The 14,089-nt window shown below is 62.5% G+C and overlaps 1 protein-coding gene across 1 annotated transcript in view; it reads right to left on the minus strand.

Moving 5' to 3' along the window:
* JPH3 (junctophilin 3) overlaps positions 1-14,089 on the minus strand; it is a 61,338-nt gene that overhangs the window by 22,456 nt on the left and 24,793 nt on the right. The window contains 1 exon segment of the mRNA XM_027773472.1: positions 13,481-14,087. Coding sequence (XP_027629273.1) covers positions 13,481-14,087 — 607 coding nt within the window.

The raw sequence follows: 14,089 nt of genomic DNA on the forward strand, positions 1-14,089 counted from the left end.
GAGCGGGGGGCTAGGGGCTGGCCCCTAGGGCTGTAGGGCTGAGGGCTGGGGGCTGAGAATTGGATGCAGGGCTGAGGGCCGGGGGCCGGGGGCCGGGGGCTGGCCCACTGGACTGAGGGCCGTGTCTGAGGAAGAGGCCTCCCCATGAGAAAGAGCCCTCTGCTGGCAGAGCGCGGACTGGGTGGCTGGAGACCGTGCCAGGAGTGGGGCCCTCGTGGCCGGGACAGAAGCAGTGAACCCACTCAGGGCCAGGCCCACGCGTGTGGACATGGCACCTCCACGGAGCCGGTGTGATCACAGCCTTCTGCGGCGTGTGCGGCCTCGTCACACCCACTGCCGCCTGGACCCACTCGGGCTGCCGGACCTTACCAGACCATGAAAGCCACGAGAATTCAGGCAGAGCGGGAGGTTGGAGTGAGAGTAAGAGTCCCTCGTCACAGTTACACTGCTGGGAGTTGCGCTCGTGGGGTGGGCTGGGGTGAGAAAGCACCCTGGGGGTGGCCACAGCATGACCCCTTCTCCCCTCCCTTTCAGGATTTCGCACACACACGCTCGCTGGGTTTTCCAGCTGCCGAGTCTGGGACTTGAACCGCGGGGTCAGCCATGTGTGAACCACCAGGCTACCAGTGGGCCCAGGAAGGGGCTCTCCGTAGAACCCGAGTCCTCAACTCCCTGGAAAGCATATCTCATCTGATCTGACCCGGTGTGACTGTCGGACGAGGAGGCTGGTGTTGCAGCAGCCCAGAAGGCCGAAGAGTGCTCGTGATCAACACTGACAGCTGGCCCCACATCCTGCCGTGTCCTCCCCTCCCCTCACTCTTATTTCATTTCATTAAAAAATAATAATAACATAAAGTAAGTTCAAATGAAGACAGTGACGACCCAAAGCGTCGAAGGGGACAGTGACTGGCCACAGGGGTCCAGCTACACCGACTCACGGGCAGTAGAAACACGGGCATGGGCCTGGCAGCACACCCAGATGCCCACTGCTGCAGTCCAGGTGGGCGTGGGGGCCAGGAGGCGTCCAAGGTCAGCAGCTGCCCGCCAGGGCCACCCACTCTGAAGGCCCTGGGGCTGCGCAGCTACTGACCAGAGACCGCGGGCTTGAAACAACAGCAGCTCCCCGACAGCCGGGTCCAGAGTACGGAGCCAGGGCCAGCCCCCGAGGCCCTCAGGCCCTCCTGCATCCTCCCTGCACTGGCGGGAGTCCCCAAGAGCCTCGGGTTGTGGTGTCACCCACCGCTCCACTCCATGACACCCACCACGCTCCAGGCCTCACTCGGGGTCATCTCATCTCAAGACACGAAACTCCTGACTCCTGCAAAGGCCCCTCCCTGTGTTCCGAGATCCCAGGTGGGCGTACCGGTGGGGACTGGAGGGTCTCTAGACTCAACTCCTCTGTGACCTGCCACCCAGCCGACACCGTCCTCGGGAGGCAGCTCTGAGCCCCACGCTTCTGCCTCATTTTACACACTTCGGGACAGCCGGCTGCCCCCTCCCCTGGGCCCTGCTGCCCAGCACAGGCCACACGCACACAAATGAAGAGATGGACAAGCTCCTGGGAGGACCCCTGGCCAGCTGCTCGGCGTTAGCCTTTCCTGACCCCCAGACGGCGGTCCACAGGCGGGGTGGGGAGGGCAGTGCTGAGGGTGCTGGCTTCTAACCTCCCCTCACCTGGGGCAGGTTACCCCTCTCCCCAAGCCTCAGTCTCCCCTACTGTGGACAGGCATGGAAACACAGACCCTCCGGGGCCACACGAGGCAGGGCAGGACAGGTACACGGCTCGGCTGTACTGTTTTATTAAATATCTTTTGTTGTTTAATTTGCTATGGGGCATGTGTGCTTGCCAGAGAGAGACGGGGGAGAGAGTGCGAGGGAGAGGGAAAGTGAGAGACGAGCCCTAGGGGGTGACCATGGCACAGTTCCTTCTCCATTCTGTTCTTGGGATTTTAGGCACGCACGTGCCTGGAGTGATTTCCAGGCTGCAGGTCCTAGACTCTAACAGCACAGTCAGGGACCAGCAGATGGCACAATGGCTACGTCGCTGGACTCCCACGTAGTTGACTGAGGTTCGAGTCCTGGGCCTGGCAGCTTAAACTACGCTGGGTGCATGTGCGTGCCCAAAAGCCCAAGTGGAGAATGGAGGAGAGGGGATGATGGTGCGGCCATTCCCTCGGGGGTGATTTCGTACTTTCTGTCTCTCTGGCAAGTACACACGCCTGATAGAAAAAAGAAAAAGAAAAAAAAAAAAAAAAAACAAGAACAAGAGCCAAAGAGCACAGCACGGTCGGCCACATGGGGCAGCCTTAACCTCCACGCCCCGGCCGCTGGCTCTGGCTTGCTTTTTAGCAGCCCTGCCACGATTGCCGTTCACATATGGTAAGGTTCTAACCGCTAGGGCTTCTAGGGTTTGCAGAGCTGTGGACTGGCGACGTAATCTAACATCACCAAATGCTCTCACCACCCACGAGGGACACCTCATGCCCATCAGTACCGCCACCCCCAGCTCAGCAAGTGCCACCTGCCTCCCTTCTCTGGCGTCTTCTTTCGGGCATCTCTTTGGGGGAGCAGTAAGTAGCTGGCCAGCAGGTGGCAGGTGCAACAGCTGGGTTTGCATCAGATGGCCATCAGCAGGTGGGGTGGGAAAGGGGCTGGAAAGGAGGTTAGGTGGGTGCAAAAAGCTGAGAGTGGAGTGGTCACCTCCCAGCCCCCCAGGCCCCCACGTCAGAGGTAGCTCTCCTTCCTGTAGGCACTCGGGACCCACGACTGAACGTTCATCTGGGAATTCTTTTTTGAGCTAAAAGGAATATCTGTGCTATAAAAACAAGCAAAACTCTGGAAAAAACACATTCCTGCAACAAGCAGTAAAGGGGAGGATGCAGCTCTGGGCAGAGCGGTGGGTACACGCTGGAGCACGGGGCGGGCCACCCATGGCCCACGGCACTGATGGGTGTCCTGGAGGAAGCAGGCCCTGCCCAGGCGGCGAGAGGCAGGAGTTGGGCAGGGCCGAGTTCGGAAGCAGCAGCAGCACTGGGTCAGGGGAGGCAGGGCAGGGTGTCCACACCGCAGCAGGTGGCGCGGGGTGGTGGGATAATTGTAAAGACGGTGGGTGCAAACCTTCCACTGTCTGGCTATACTCAGGGACTGTGGCTGGTGGTGTTCTTTTTAAAAATGCACAGAAATAGGGGCCGGCAGATGGCATAGTGCTTACGTCGCCAGACTCCACATAGCCGATCACAGTTCTAGTCCCGGACCCGGTGGCTTAAAACTCTCGCCGGGTGCATGTGCATGTGTGCCCACGATCCTGGGAGGAGAACGGAGGAGATGAGCTTGCGGAGGGGCCACACCCCTTGGGGGTGATTCCTCACTTGCCCTCTTGCTATCTCTGTCTCTCTGGCAAGTACATGTGCTCTAAGGTGAAAACCTCTAAAAAACACCCAGAAATAATATATTGGTTCTTTTTAAGGAATTATACAGGTAGTACAGAGAAGGGAAGTTAGAATTCCCCCTGCAACCCCACCCTCATTGCTTCACAGGCAGCTGATCCTAATTCTGGAGGGTTCTCTTTCAGGTCCTCTTCTGTGGGATCAGACATACCCGCCTGCCGGTCAGAGGGGTCGCAGCCTGCAGGTGCTCTCTGACTGCTCCCTTTACTCTGGGTGACACCTCTGCCGTGCCTCACCGCCCGCGCACATCAGGAACTTGATGCCAACGTGCGTGTCCACGCCGCTCTGCTCCCCTTCCCGCGTTCGTCCTCAGGCGGACGCAGTCCCAGGAGTCCCACCTCAGCCAGGGCGTGCCTTCCCGGCCGCAGTGAGCACGCCCAGCACATGGCATCTGCCGACTGCCGGGCGTGGGGCCGCCTCCCTCGCTCTTGCGGACCGCGGGCCAGCGCTAGCCTTGCGCTCCCGACGCTGCACACACCTCCGCCCTCGGGGTCAGTCGGGACGGGAAGTGCCCTGCTAGCTGCGACTTCGCTGGAGAGTGACGGTGCTCCCGGGCAGGCAATGGCACTCCGCGATCCCAGAAGCGACGTGCCAGGTGCCCGCGTGCCCGCCTTTCCCAATTCGGTGGATTAGCAAAGTGGTTCCATCTTCCCAAGGTGACGAGACCAGGTGAGACACAGAGTCCCTCGTCGCTGAGCATGCATCTCGGGGCGGTCAGCAAGGGCAGCGGCCATCCGGAGTTCTAGCTCCTCAGCCGCACCCACCTGGAGTGGACTCTGGGCCAAGGCGCCAGGTGGGATCCAGCCTGGCTTTGTTGCAGACGGTGCCCAGCGGCCATCCGTCTGGGACAGCGCCCAGCGCCATGGGCAGCACCATCCGGGCCATCTCCCCAGGCTGTCCTCACTGGGCTGCTGCTCTGTGCTCATCGCACTCCTCCTGGGCCGTGGCCCATCCCCCATGCTGACCAGGACCTTCCTGGGCCCGGTGTACTGATGACAACACCAGGGGCGTACCTGGGGCAGTGCAGACTCGTAACCGTGGAAGGCCACGTCCCCCACACTGGGGTAGGACACCACAAACAGAGGTTTCTCACTGCAGACCAGCTCTGTCAGGTGACTCAGCTTATTCACTTACTTCTCCTGTGAGTGAGAGACAGAGACAGCACCCCCAACAGGGCTTCGCACTACGACCCGCTCACGGCCTCGCCCCAGCCAGCCTAGGGCATAGGCGTTCGGGCACCTGGAGAGCTCAGAGCCGCTCCGGAACCGCCTTGTGGCGTGCTGCGACCACCGTGGCCCGGCCCAGCCCCAGGGCTCACATCTCACCCTCAGAGACAGTCTGTGAGGCTGCTGCCACCTCAGGCCTCCCAGGGGCAGCCCTTGCCCGGGCATGGCTGGTAGGTCAGCCGTCTGGGAGCCGGGCACACCGAGAGAGAAAGCCTCGTGAGGCCCCAGGCTGTGTGGTTTCTGGGGAGGGGACGAGATGGACAGGGACACCTCGTAGTTGCCATGACAATCTGCAGGGCTCCCACACATTCGAACCAAGTCCCTTGAAGAGCTGGTTTTAAGCACTGGTCCCCTCCACCCCGCTGCTTCCCTGGCCCTCAGGCTGTGACCGTGCTTGAACCAAGCACCCCTCCCTCCCTCACCCCACACCCCGAGCTCCCACATGCCGGGAAGAGCTGGCCAACTGCCACCCCCGGGGAGCCTGGACACCCACTGAGCACGGGCCACCTGTGCCCATGTGCGTGTGCTGCTGGACAGCCACGACCCAGTGGGGCAGGCTCCTGGCACTGGACGTGCCAACAGGGCAGGAACTGTCTTCCCCGACGAGGTGGGGGCTGGCTGAGGCCCCCCGAGGGAGGACGTCCCCCCGTGGAAAGTTGGCACTGAGTGTGCAGAGTCCGGCTGCTCCCTCTACAGACAGCGCCAAGGCCCGGGGGCACGCACCCAGCAGTGGACAGGCAGGCGGAGACAGGGTGCAGGTGTGTGTCCGAGAGCACGGCTGTCCTCCATAGTGACAGAGCACGTGTCTGGGTGAAGGGTTTAGCGTCAAGGTGACCAAGGTGACACCACCCAGCAGGCAGGTGTCCCGGATCCCAAATCCCACCGGTAGGCTGGAGCTTCCCTGCAGGTGTGCACTAGGGGCCAGGGGCCAGGGACCACTCCTCTCCGCGGGGTGCCCCTCACGGCCCAGTGCCCTGAGGCTGCCGTGAGGGCCCCAGGCCACATCTGGCAGGAGTCGGGCTGTGGGCAGCTCCTCCGTGCCTCTGTGCCCAGCTGAGGCCGAAGCTGTCCTGGCTAATTTTCCAGACTCGGAAGGCTGAGCTGCAGGGAGTCTGATGGAGACACCCCAGGGAGGACTGACGAGGTGTTTGTAATGTGCCGTGGCTCCCTGGAGACCAGATCCGCACGCCCATGAGGGGCCCTCCAAGGACCTCTCCCAGGCGTGGGCCCCAGAGGCCTGGGCCTGACGAGGGTCCTAGGGGGACGTTCTCCAGAATTCACAGGGGACAGTGGTCTGTGGTCCATCATTGCGCAGGTTCAGAGGCTCAGACGGGCACAGAGGACCCACCTAGAGACCCGACGTCATGGAACAAAGGCGCAGGGTGGGGGCGGGCGCTGAGCGGGCGCCCCTCCACCTCCGGCCACTTGCACGCTTCTCCCAGACTCGGCAAGGACAGGTGGTCTCCCCGTCTATGAAACGAGAACCGATGCCCTCGTCACGGGACCAAGATTACTGTGACGGGCACTCCACGAGGAAGTGTGACAGAGTGGGAGCGGGGTTCCGTGACACGACCAGTGCAGCCGACAGCCCCCGAGGTGACACGGCAGGTCCCAGGCAGTCGGCTCAGGGGTCCTGGCTCAAGAGTCCCGCTAGGCCCCGCAAACTGCCCCGGGGAAGCAGCTCCTAGTCTGGTCATTCCGTGGGGAGGAGGGGTCCCAGCCCTCGACAGGGTGACAGCTCTGGCACCTCCTCCTCAAGTCACAGGTCCCCCAGCCCCAGCCTGTCCTTGGAAGCAGCAGCCAATGAGCAGGCTGTCTGCAGCGAGCCTAGAGCCCGGACGAGGAGACCGCTCCTGTCACAGCGATGCTGAGTCTCACGTGGTTGAGGTTTGTGGTGGGGGAAAGGGCGAGGCCCACCCTGGGGATGCAGGTGACAGGGTGCCTCCTGACGCCCACACAAGCACCTGGGCAGGGCCTGGCTCCGCCATCTACCAGCCAGACCCGGACAAGTCACACGGCCCAGCCTCGGTTTCCCCACACGTGAAGTGCTGATTACGGCCTGCCTCACCGCATGCTGTCAGGGCTGGAAGGGCAGTGGTCAGTGCTTTGAGGCTCCCATGGATGTCCAGAGCTCCCCCTCTGGCACAGCCCCCACTGGCCCCCAAGACACTTAGGCTGAGACGGTGTCCACCAGGTGGACCCGGGGTGCACTCCCGTCCAGCTGCCTAGCTAGGGCTGCAGCTCTGACCATTCCGGGGACACCGTCCCCTGTCACCCAGCCAGCCCCTGCCCAGGCCTGGGGAAGTGACGGTCTGCACTGTATGTCTGACTGGCACTGAGCAAGACCCTGGGGACAGAAGATGACGCAGCCGGCCTCAGGCAGCGAGTGACACGGCCACCTACGCATTGTGAGGGGGGACGACGGCAGATGGCCTGATGCTTGCTTAAAAGCAGGGGGACTGAGCGTGTGTCGACTGAGAACGCTCTGACAGACCCTCCGCAGTAAGGCTGGGACTGAGGGGCACGGCAGAGCCTGAGGGGCCGGACAGGCTCCCAGAGCAGGTACACACGGCGCCCGGCTGGCGCACCCACTGCCGTAAGCACTGCCGTCCTCGTCCCCAAGCGGGGCCTTCAACCACAGGAGGGTGGGACAGCCTTGGCCCCTGCAGCGGTCCCCGCTTGCTGAGTCCTTCCGGGCCACCCTCCTTCTGGGCGCCCGGGCATAGCACATTTTCAGGCCGACGTGGGGACCTGAATCTGGGTCAGCTCGAGGCTTCCCACCCCACAGTTCACTATGCCGTGGACTGGGCAGCAAAGTTCAGATGCCCGAGACATGGCTGGGTCGTTTTAGGAGATGTTTGCATGAAATAAAAGAGCAGACTCAGGAAGAGACCTGTGACTGGAGGAGCCCTTGGGCGACGCGGGCAAGGAAGGCAGAGCTTTTGCCAGGGCGTTCCGAGCAGAGGAAGTGGGTCTGCAGGTCTGGCCTGCGTCCCCAGGCAGCCCTCCATCTGGGCTGTCCTCACCAGCCCCCCAGGGGAGCCCAGTGGTGACCCCGGGGCAGGCCAGGCCCCTGGGCCTGCAGGGAGCAGGGCACACGGACCTGGCCTCATCAACACCCTCTGCCCACCTCCGATCACCTGGGCATTCCCGACGTCCAGGGTGGTGGACAGAATGCAGGGCTGGGTCAGAGCCCGTGCTCGGGCCTGGTGGTATTGTCACCCTGCCGGCCTTTGTGCAGACCCTCCGAACAAGGCAGCCCCTCGTAGGAGCACAGGGCCCCCGGCTCTGTCCTAACACGGCCCCCGTGTGCCTCCAAGTCTGTGTGCAATGTTGCAGTCAACACCACAGGCTCGTGGGAAAGGGGTCAGGCACAACACCCGGAACCTCGCGGACGACACGAGACAGAAGCTAAGGGAAACGGCGCCTCTGTGCACGCGCCAAGTCTCACGGCCCACAGTGCAAGGACACGGCGCTTGAGCTCAAGAGTGACCTGAGCGTGCCCAGGAGTGCCATGGAAACCACGCCAAGCGGCGTGGGGAGGGAGGCAGAGGCAGCCCCGGGGAGGACGGCCCCGGGCAGCGGCAGACACCTGCGGCGCAGCCCAGAGTTCCCAGAGGACGAGAGCACACGGACGAAGGCACGGAACATGTGCCCGCTCCGGCCGCTCGCTAACAAACCGGCTGCGTGGCTCCCTGAGCAGAGCGAGCGTCACGGCAGGACTGAATGGACAACTGCTCGGGACCTCAGCTCGGGCAGGCAGGGTGCTGGTTACGGTGCTGGACTCCCACACAGTGGCTGCGCTCTGAGCTCCAGGCCAGATGGCTTGAAAATTATGCCAGACACGTGTGTCCCGAGTCCCGGGAGAATGGAAAGGACTGTGGCGTAGCCACCTCCACGGGGAGCAACTCCTCTCACTGTCCCTCTGCCTCTCCAGCAAGTGCATGCATTTTAGAGCAAAAAATATTAAAAACAAACTAACTAACAAAAAAAACTTTGAGGACCTCCCCTTCGGGGCATAGGGAGCCAGGTCCCACATGGGCTGAGGTCCCACCCTGGAAACGTGAGGAACATGCTTGGTGCGTGTATGTGTGTACCTGACAGGATGGAGAAATGCAGGACAGAGGACGATGCCACGTCGTGGCCACGGGGGGGGGGGGGGGTTTCTCTCTGTCAGAAGGGGGTTCTTGCTCTCTCTGGAAACAAAAAATAAAAAACTAACCTGAAACAAAACCCCCGCAGAGCCTACAGCCTGGATCGAGTCCTGCCTGCCCGTCTCACGAGTGCTGGCATTTATGGTCTGAAGAGGCCTAATACCCAGGCAGCTTCTGCCAAGGGAGTGGGAGGGCCACAGAAGCCACAGGTCCCCCCGGGGCCGGACTCGGGCTGGCCTCCAGGACAGCCTACACTTCTCCCCAGGGCCACCAGGCTGAGGGCGTGCATTGCCCTGGGAGCAGCGTACAGCCCTCCCCAAGAGTCCCCCTTGGGGCGACCTAAATCCTACAGCCCAGAACTCACCTGACCACGGTCCTCACAAGGCCTGCCCAGACGCCAGGAACACTCCTTCACTCGGGAGTACTGTGTGTGCAGATGAGTGGAAGGCGTGTGAGTCTGTGGTGAGGACAAGTGTGAGGTGTGAGTGTAAACAAGTGTGTGAGCTTTAAGCACAAGTGTGCACAACTGAAAAGGTGTGTGAGCATGTGAGTGTGTGGCATAAGCATGTAAGTGGATGTGCGTGCGGCCTGAGAGGGAGTGGAGAGCTCACTAGTAAGTGTGGGCTTGTGAGTGTGAGTGTGTGTGGGTGTGGGTGAGGATGGTTGCATATGTGAACATACATGGATGTGTGTGAACGTGTGCATACGAACGTGTGGGTATGTGAGTGTGAACGTGTGGGTGCACAGATGTGGGTATGGCTGCATCTCTGTAAGTATATGTGGGTGTGAGAGTGTGATGTGTGTGTCAGTGCGGTTGTGTGAGTGTACATGTGTGTGCATGTGAGTATGCACAGATGTGTGTTAGTATGAATGTGTGCATGTGAGTGTGTCTGGGGTGTGAGTGTGACTGTGTATGTGAGTATGTGTGGATGTGTGAGTGTGATTGTGTGCACGTGAGTGTGTGTGTGTAAATATGTGTGGGTTGTGTGAGTACATGCACATGAGTATGTGTGGGTCATGTGTGTGCATGTGAGTATGTCTGGGGTGTGAGTGTGACTGTGCACGTGAGTGTGTGCGTGTGAGTATGTGCGGGTTGTGTGAGTGTGTGCGTGTGAGTATGTGTGGGTGTGAATGTGTGCATGTGAATACACATGGATGTGTGAGTGTGAATGTGAGCATGTGAGTACAGGGTGTGAGTGTGAATGTGAGCATGAGCGTGTGTGTGGGTGTGCGTGGCTGTGTGCATGTGAGTATGTGTGGGGTGTGAGTGTGAATGTGAGCATGTGTATGTGAGTACGTGTGAGTGTGTGTGAGTGTGGGGGGTGGGAGTGTGACTGTGCATGTGAGTATGTGTGGATGTGTGTGACTACATACATGTGGGGGGTGTGAGTATGCATGTGTGTGTGAATGTGTACCTCAGTATCACGGGTGTGTGAACATGTGGGCATGTGTGAGAATGAGTGTTGCAGGTGGCTGTCCTCGCCCTCTCTGTGGCAGAAGCCTATCACGGCCCCAGCAGTGCTAGTGTCGCACACTCTCATGCAAGTGCCAGCTGAAGGCCCCGGGGCACCCCCGGCTGGGCCCTGGGCCTCGCCCCGCAGCTCCGAGCCGCCATGGGAGGCTCGTGCAGACGGGATCCCTGAACCATTCCTTACCTCACTCCCCGGACAAGTCTGTGCAGCGTGCAGAGACAGCCCCGATGTGGCCTGGGGCTCCGGCCAGCTCACAGCTGTGACAGTGAGCACTGCCCACCCAAGGCCGGCTGCTCCGCTGTCCCCACGTGCCACTGCAGCCCCTTGATACTCCAGTGGAGGGTCAGCCTGGCTCAGGCCACGCTGACCGGCCAGTCGCTTCCCTGCTGCTTCCCCTCAGGCCCCTCCTCTTCCCTCCAGCTCGGGCCTGAGAGGCCTGAGCGCAACTCTGGCCGCAGCCTGGACCGGAGGCCGTCCCCGCCACCAGCTCTCAGCCCTGCCTCTGCGGCCACCGGACTGTCTTGGGCAGGCGTGCCAGCACACGCTGGAACCCACGTCCGGCTCCGTCCCACCCCATGATGGGGAATTGGAGCCCAGAGCAGGTGGGTGCAGCCTGGGGGCCGCAGGGCCGGACACCGGGAGCGGGTCTGGTCAGGCTGATGCCCACCCTCTCAACACTTCCAGTGCCAAATCCTGTGACTCCAAACACGCAGGTGGCCTGGGGGACCCACCTGACGGAGACGCAGGGACGTGGGGACCGCATGACCCGCTCAGTGTGCATGTCACTCGTGAGCACACACACATGCGTACTGTGCACACGTGTGTACTGTGTGCACACATGTGTACCGTGTGCACATATGTGCACACAGAGAGTGCAGAGCCCCACTCAGTGAGTCCCTCCCTCACAGAGAGGCCGGCTCTGCCTCCTTTGCCCAGCGCTGGGCACAGGGCCGACCCGGGACCCAGAGCAGGCATGCTGGCCTCAGAGGCCCAGCAAAGGGGTGGAGTGGGGCCAGCCGTGTGTGTTCACACTTGCCCACACACACACGCCTGCCCTCCCCGCACCGATCCGCCATCCACCCTTCTGTCCGTTACGTAAACTCAGCAGACGCCCCCCCAGCCAGAGCCAAGGAGCCCTCGCCACACGACGCCTGGTCCCGACCCTCCCTGCAGGCACATGTCCCAGGCCACGGCACATTCGCAGGTGCAGATTGGGGCATCCAGAGTGTCTGAAATCGGGGCGCCAGGCCAACCAGGGTCTGGAGCCTGCTTCTCAGGGTCTGGCCTCAAGCCCAGGAGGAGCCTCTATCCTGAGCTGCCCCAGCCTCGCTGTCCTCCTCACCCCTACCCAGCCCAGGCCTCCCTCGGGTCCTGGCTTCCCCACCCCAGGGGACGGGAGGCCACCCAAGGCTGGGAGCCCCACAAACGGGCTGTTGTGTGGCCACCTCCCTGGTGGGGCTTTACTCCTGCCTTACTGCGGAGGGAGCCGAGGCTTGGAGGGAAACCACCGGGAAGCTCCTGGCCTGTGCAGCCCCAGCCCGGCCCCAGCTGCGAGCCTCCAGGAGCCAGCCTCTCCCAGTGCTGCGATTAGCCCGGAACTGCGCCCGCGGTCCTAAGGACGCTGGCCTGGAGACCGGGCTGTGAACAGTCAGTGGGGCAACTGCTCGGCCGGCCCTCGGATGAGGCTGATTGCGGGTCCAACTGGAGCCGTCACGAACAGCCCCGAACCTTCCAGGCCACTGTCCCCAGCCTCATGCTGCTTCCTGCCCATGGGCCCGACAGCCACCACAGGGAAAGCAGAGGGTGAGAGAAATGAAACTGGAGGGATGCACCAAAACGCCCAGCACAGAGGCTAACGCATCAGGCCGCAACTCGTCGCTTCTGTCCCTGGGGACTGTTTCCAGTCGTCCTCCACGGGGCGCGCGGTGCGTTTCCAGCGGTGGGAACAACCGCGGAACCTAGCTTGTTCTCATAGCACCAGGCGAGGCCACGGACGCGATCGTGTCCCCGTGAGAGCAGAGACCTGCCTGCCCAGGCGCTTTCCTTTCCGTGTCTCGGGATGACTCTCATCTCACCCCCCACCCTCAGACGTCCTGAGCAATAGGAATCCCGCCAATGACCACCACCAGCCTAGTTCTTTACTGCAGGTCAAAGGTCGCTGGAAGTCAGAACCAAACGGGCGACACTGTCATTAGGAACAGGGGCGAGCCATAGCGCCTGGGGGTCTTCCCAGAACTCCAAGCTGCCCCGGCTGGGGACACAGAATCGTCCAGACAGACCAGGGCCTTGCCGCCTGGGCACCCAGAGTTATCAGATGTCCTCGCTAAGCCCAAGACCCCAGGGCGGGCCCCGGGTGCCCCACTGTGGCCCAGAACATAGACGCCACAGGAGCAGGCGCAGCAATCCCCAAAATGCCTCTCCCAGCCTGGACAAAGCCTGAGCAGCAGGTTCCCGAGAGCCAGGCTCAGCTGCAGCCTCCGCTCAGGCAGCTCCTCCAGCGTAGCCCCTCAGTTCCGGGGTCTCCCTGGGGGGCCCTCGGCCCACATCCTCCCCACCGTGACCCTGAGGAGCCAGACCCTGGCCCTTTCCTCCAGCTGAGGTTCACCCTGTACCAACACCGAGAGACACGAGTAGCCGGGGCATGGGCCCTCGGTCATCACCAGACCAGCCCCTTAGGCTCGGTGCCCCTGAGCCCCAGACCACCAGGCCCTGCAGCCTGCTCAGAACGGCTACCAGCCTGAAGCTCCAGGCCGTGTGCACTCCCAGTCGGCACCGCCGCCCGGGCCTGTAGAGAACCTGGGCCGCAGGTCTGGGCAGCTGGGGCAGCTCTGACACTGCCCCCAGTCCTGCAGCCTGGGGCTCCGTGCCCTCTGGCGGGTTCACCTCTCTGTCTTTGCCTACAGCCGTCCTCTGTTTTGCTATTGAGCCACCTCCTCCGTCGTCGAAGCCCTACCTCCCGTGCCAGCCCACAGAGCACTCAGAGCACTGGCTGCCAGCCCCAGAACCTGCTCTGATCCACCTGCCTGCCCACCCCTCCCCGGCCACTTCTGGGAGCCTCTGAGGAAGCCCCAGTTCCCTGGGCCACAGTTCAACACTCCAGGGTAGGCTTTACCCTGGCCCAGGCGGCCGGTCAGCCTGGGCCCAGGCGGTGAGAGCGCCCACCCACTGCAGCCCGCCCCTACCTGGAGGCCGCGATCTCAGCCTTCTGCAGGGCGATGGTGGCCGCGCGCCCGGCCGCCTCCACGGCGCGGTCCACCTTCTCGCGGATCTTGCTGGCGCGCAGCGGGATGAGGTTCTTGCGCTTGCCGCTCACCAGCACGTTCTGCTTGTACTTGCCCTCCTCCTTGGTGCCGTCGGGGAAGGTCATGCAGCCGTAGCCGTGGCGCCGGTTGCTGGCCCACTCGCCCTCGTACCTGAGCCCGTCCGAGCGCTGGCTCACGCCGAAGCCCGCACGCTTGTCGCCCTTCCACTCGCCCACGTAGGTCTCCGTGGTGGTGGCGTCGATGTCGTCCTCCGTGACGGCCAGCTCGGCCTCGGCCTCGCCCAGGCTGATGGTGGAGTGCACGTCACTGGCGGCGGAGCTGACGGTGCTCATGCCGGCCTCACTGCGGAAGGAGCTCTGCTTGCTGCGCTGGCTGGCCAGGCTGCTCTTGGACTCCGACTTGCGTAGCTTCAGCCCGCTGAGCAGGGAGCGCCGGAACAGCCCCTTCTTCTTGCTCTTCAGACTCTCGCAGTCACTGTGTGCCACCAGCACGAAGCCACCCCGCGACACGGCCGGGCTGCCGGCCCCC

The sequence above is a fragment of the Tupaia chinensis genome, unplaced genomic scaffold, assembly GCF_000334495.1.
Source record: "Tupaia chinensis unplaced genomic scaffold, TupChi_1.0 Scaffold000355_1, whole genome shotgun sequence".
In the NCBI taxonomy this organism is placed as follows: Eukaryota; Metazoa; Chordata; class Mammalia; order Scandentia; family Tupaiidae; genus Tupaia; species Tupaia belangeri.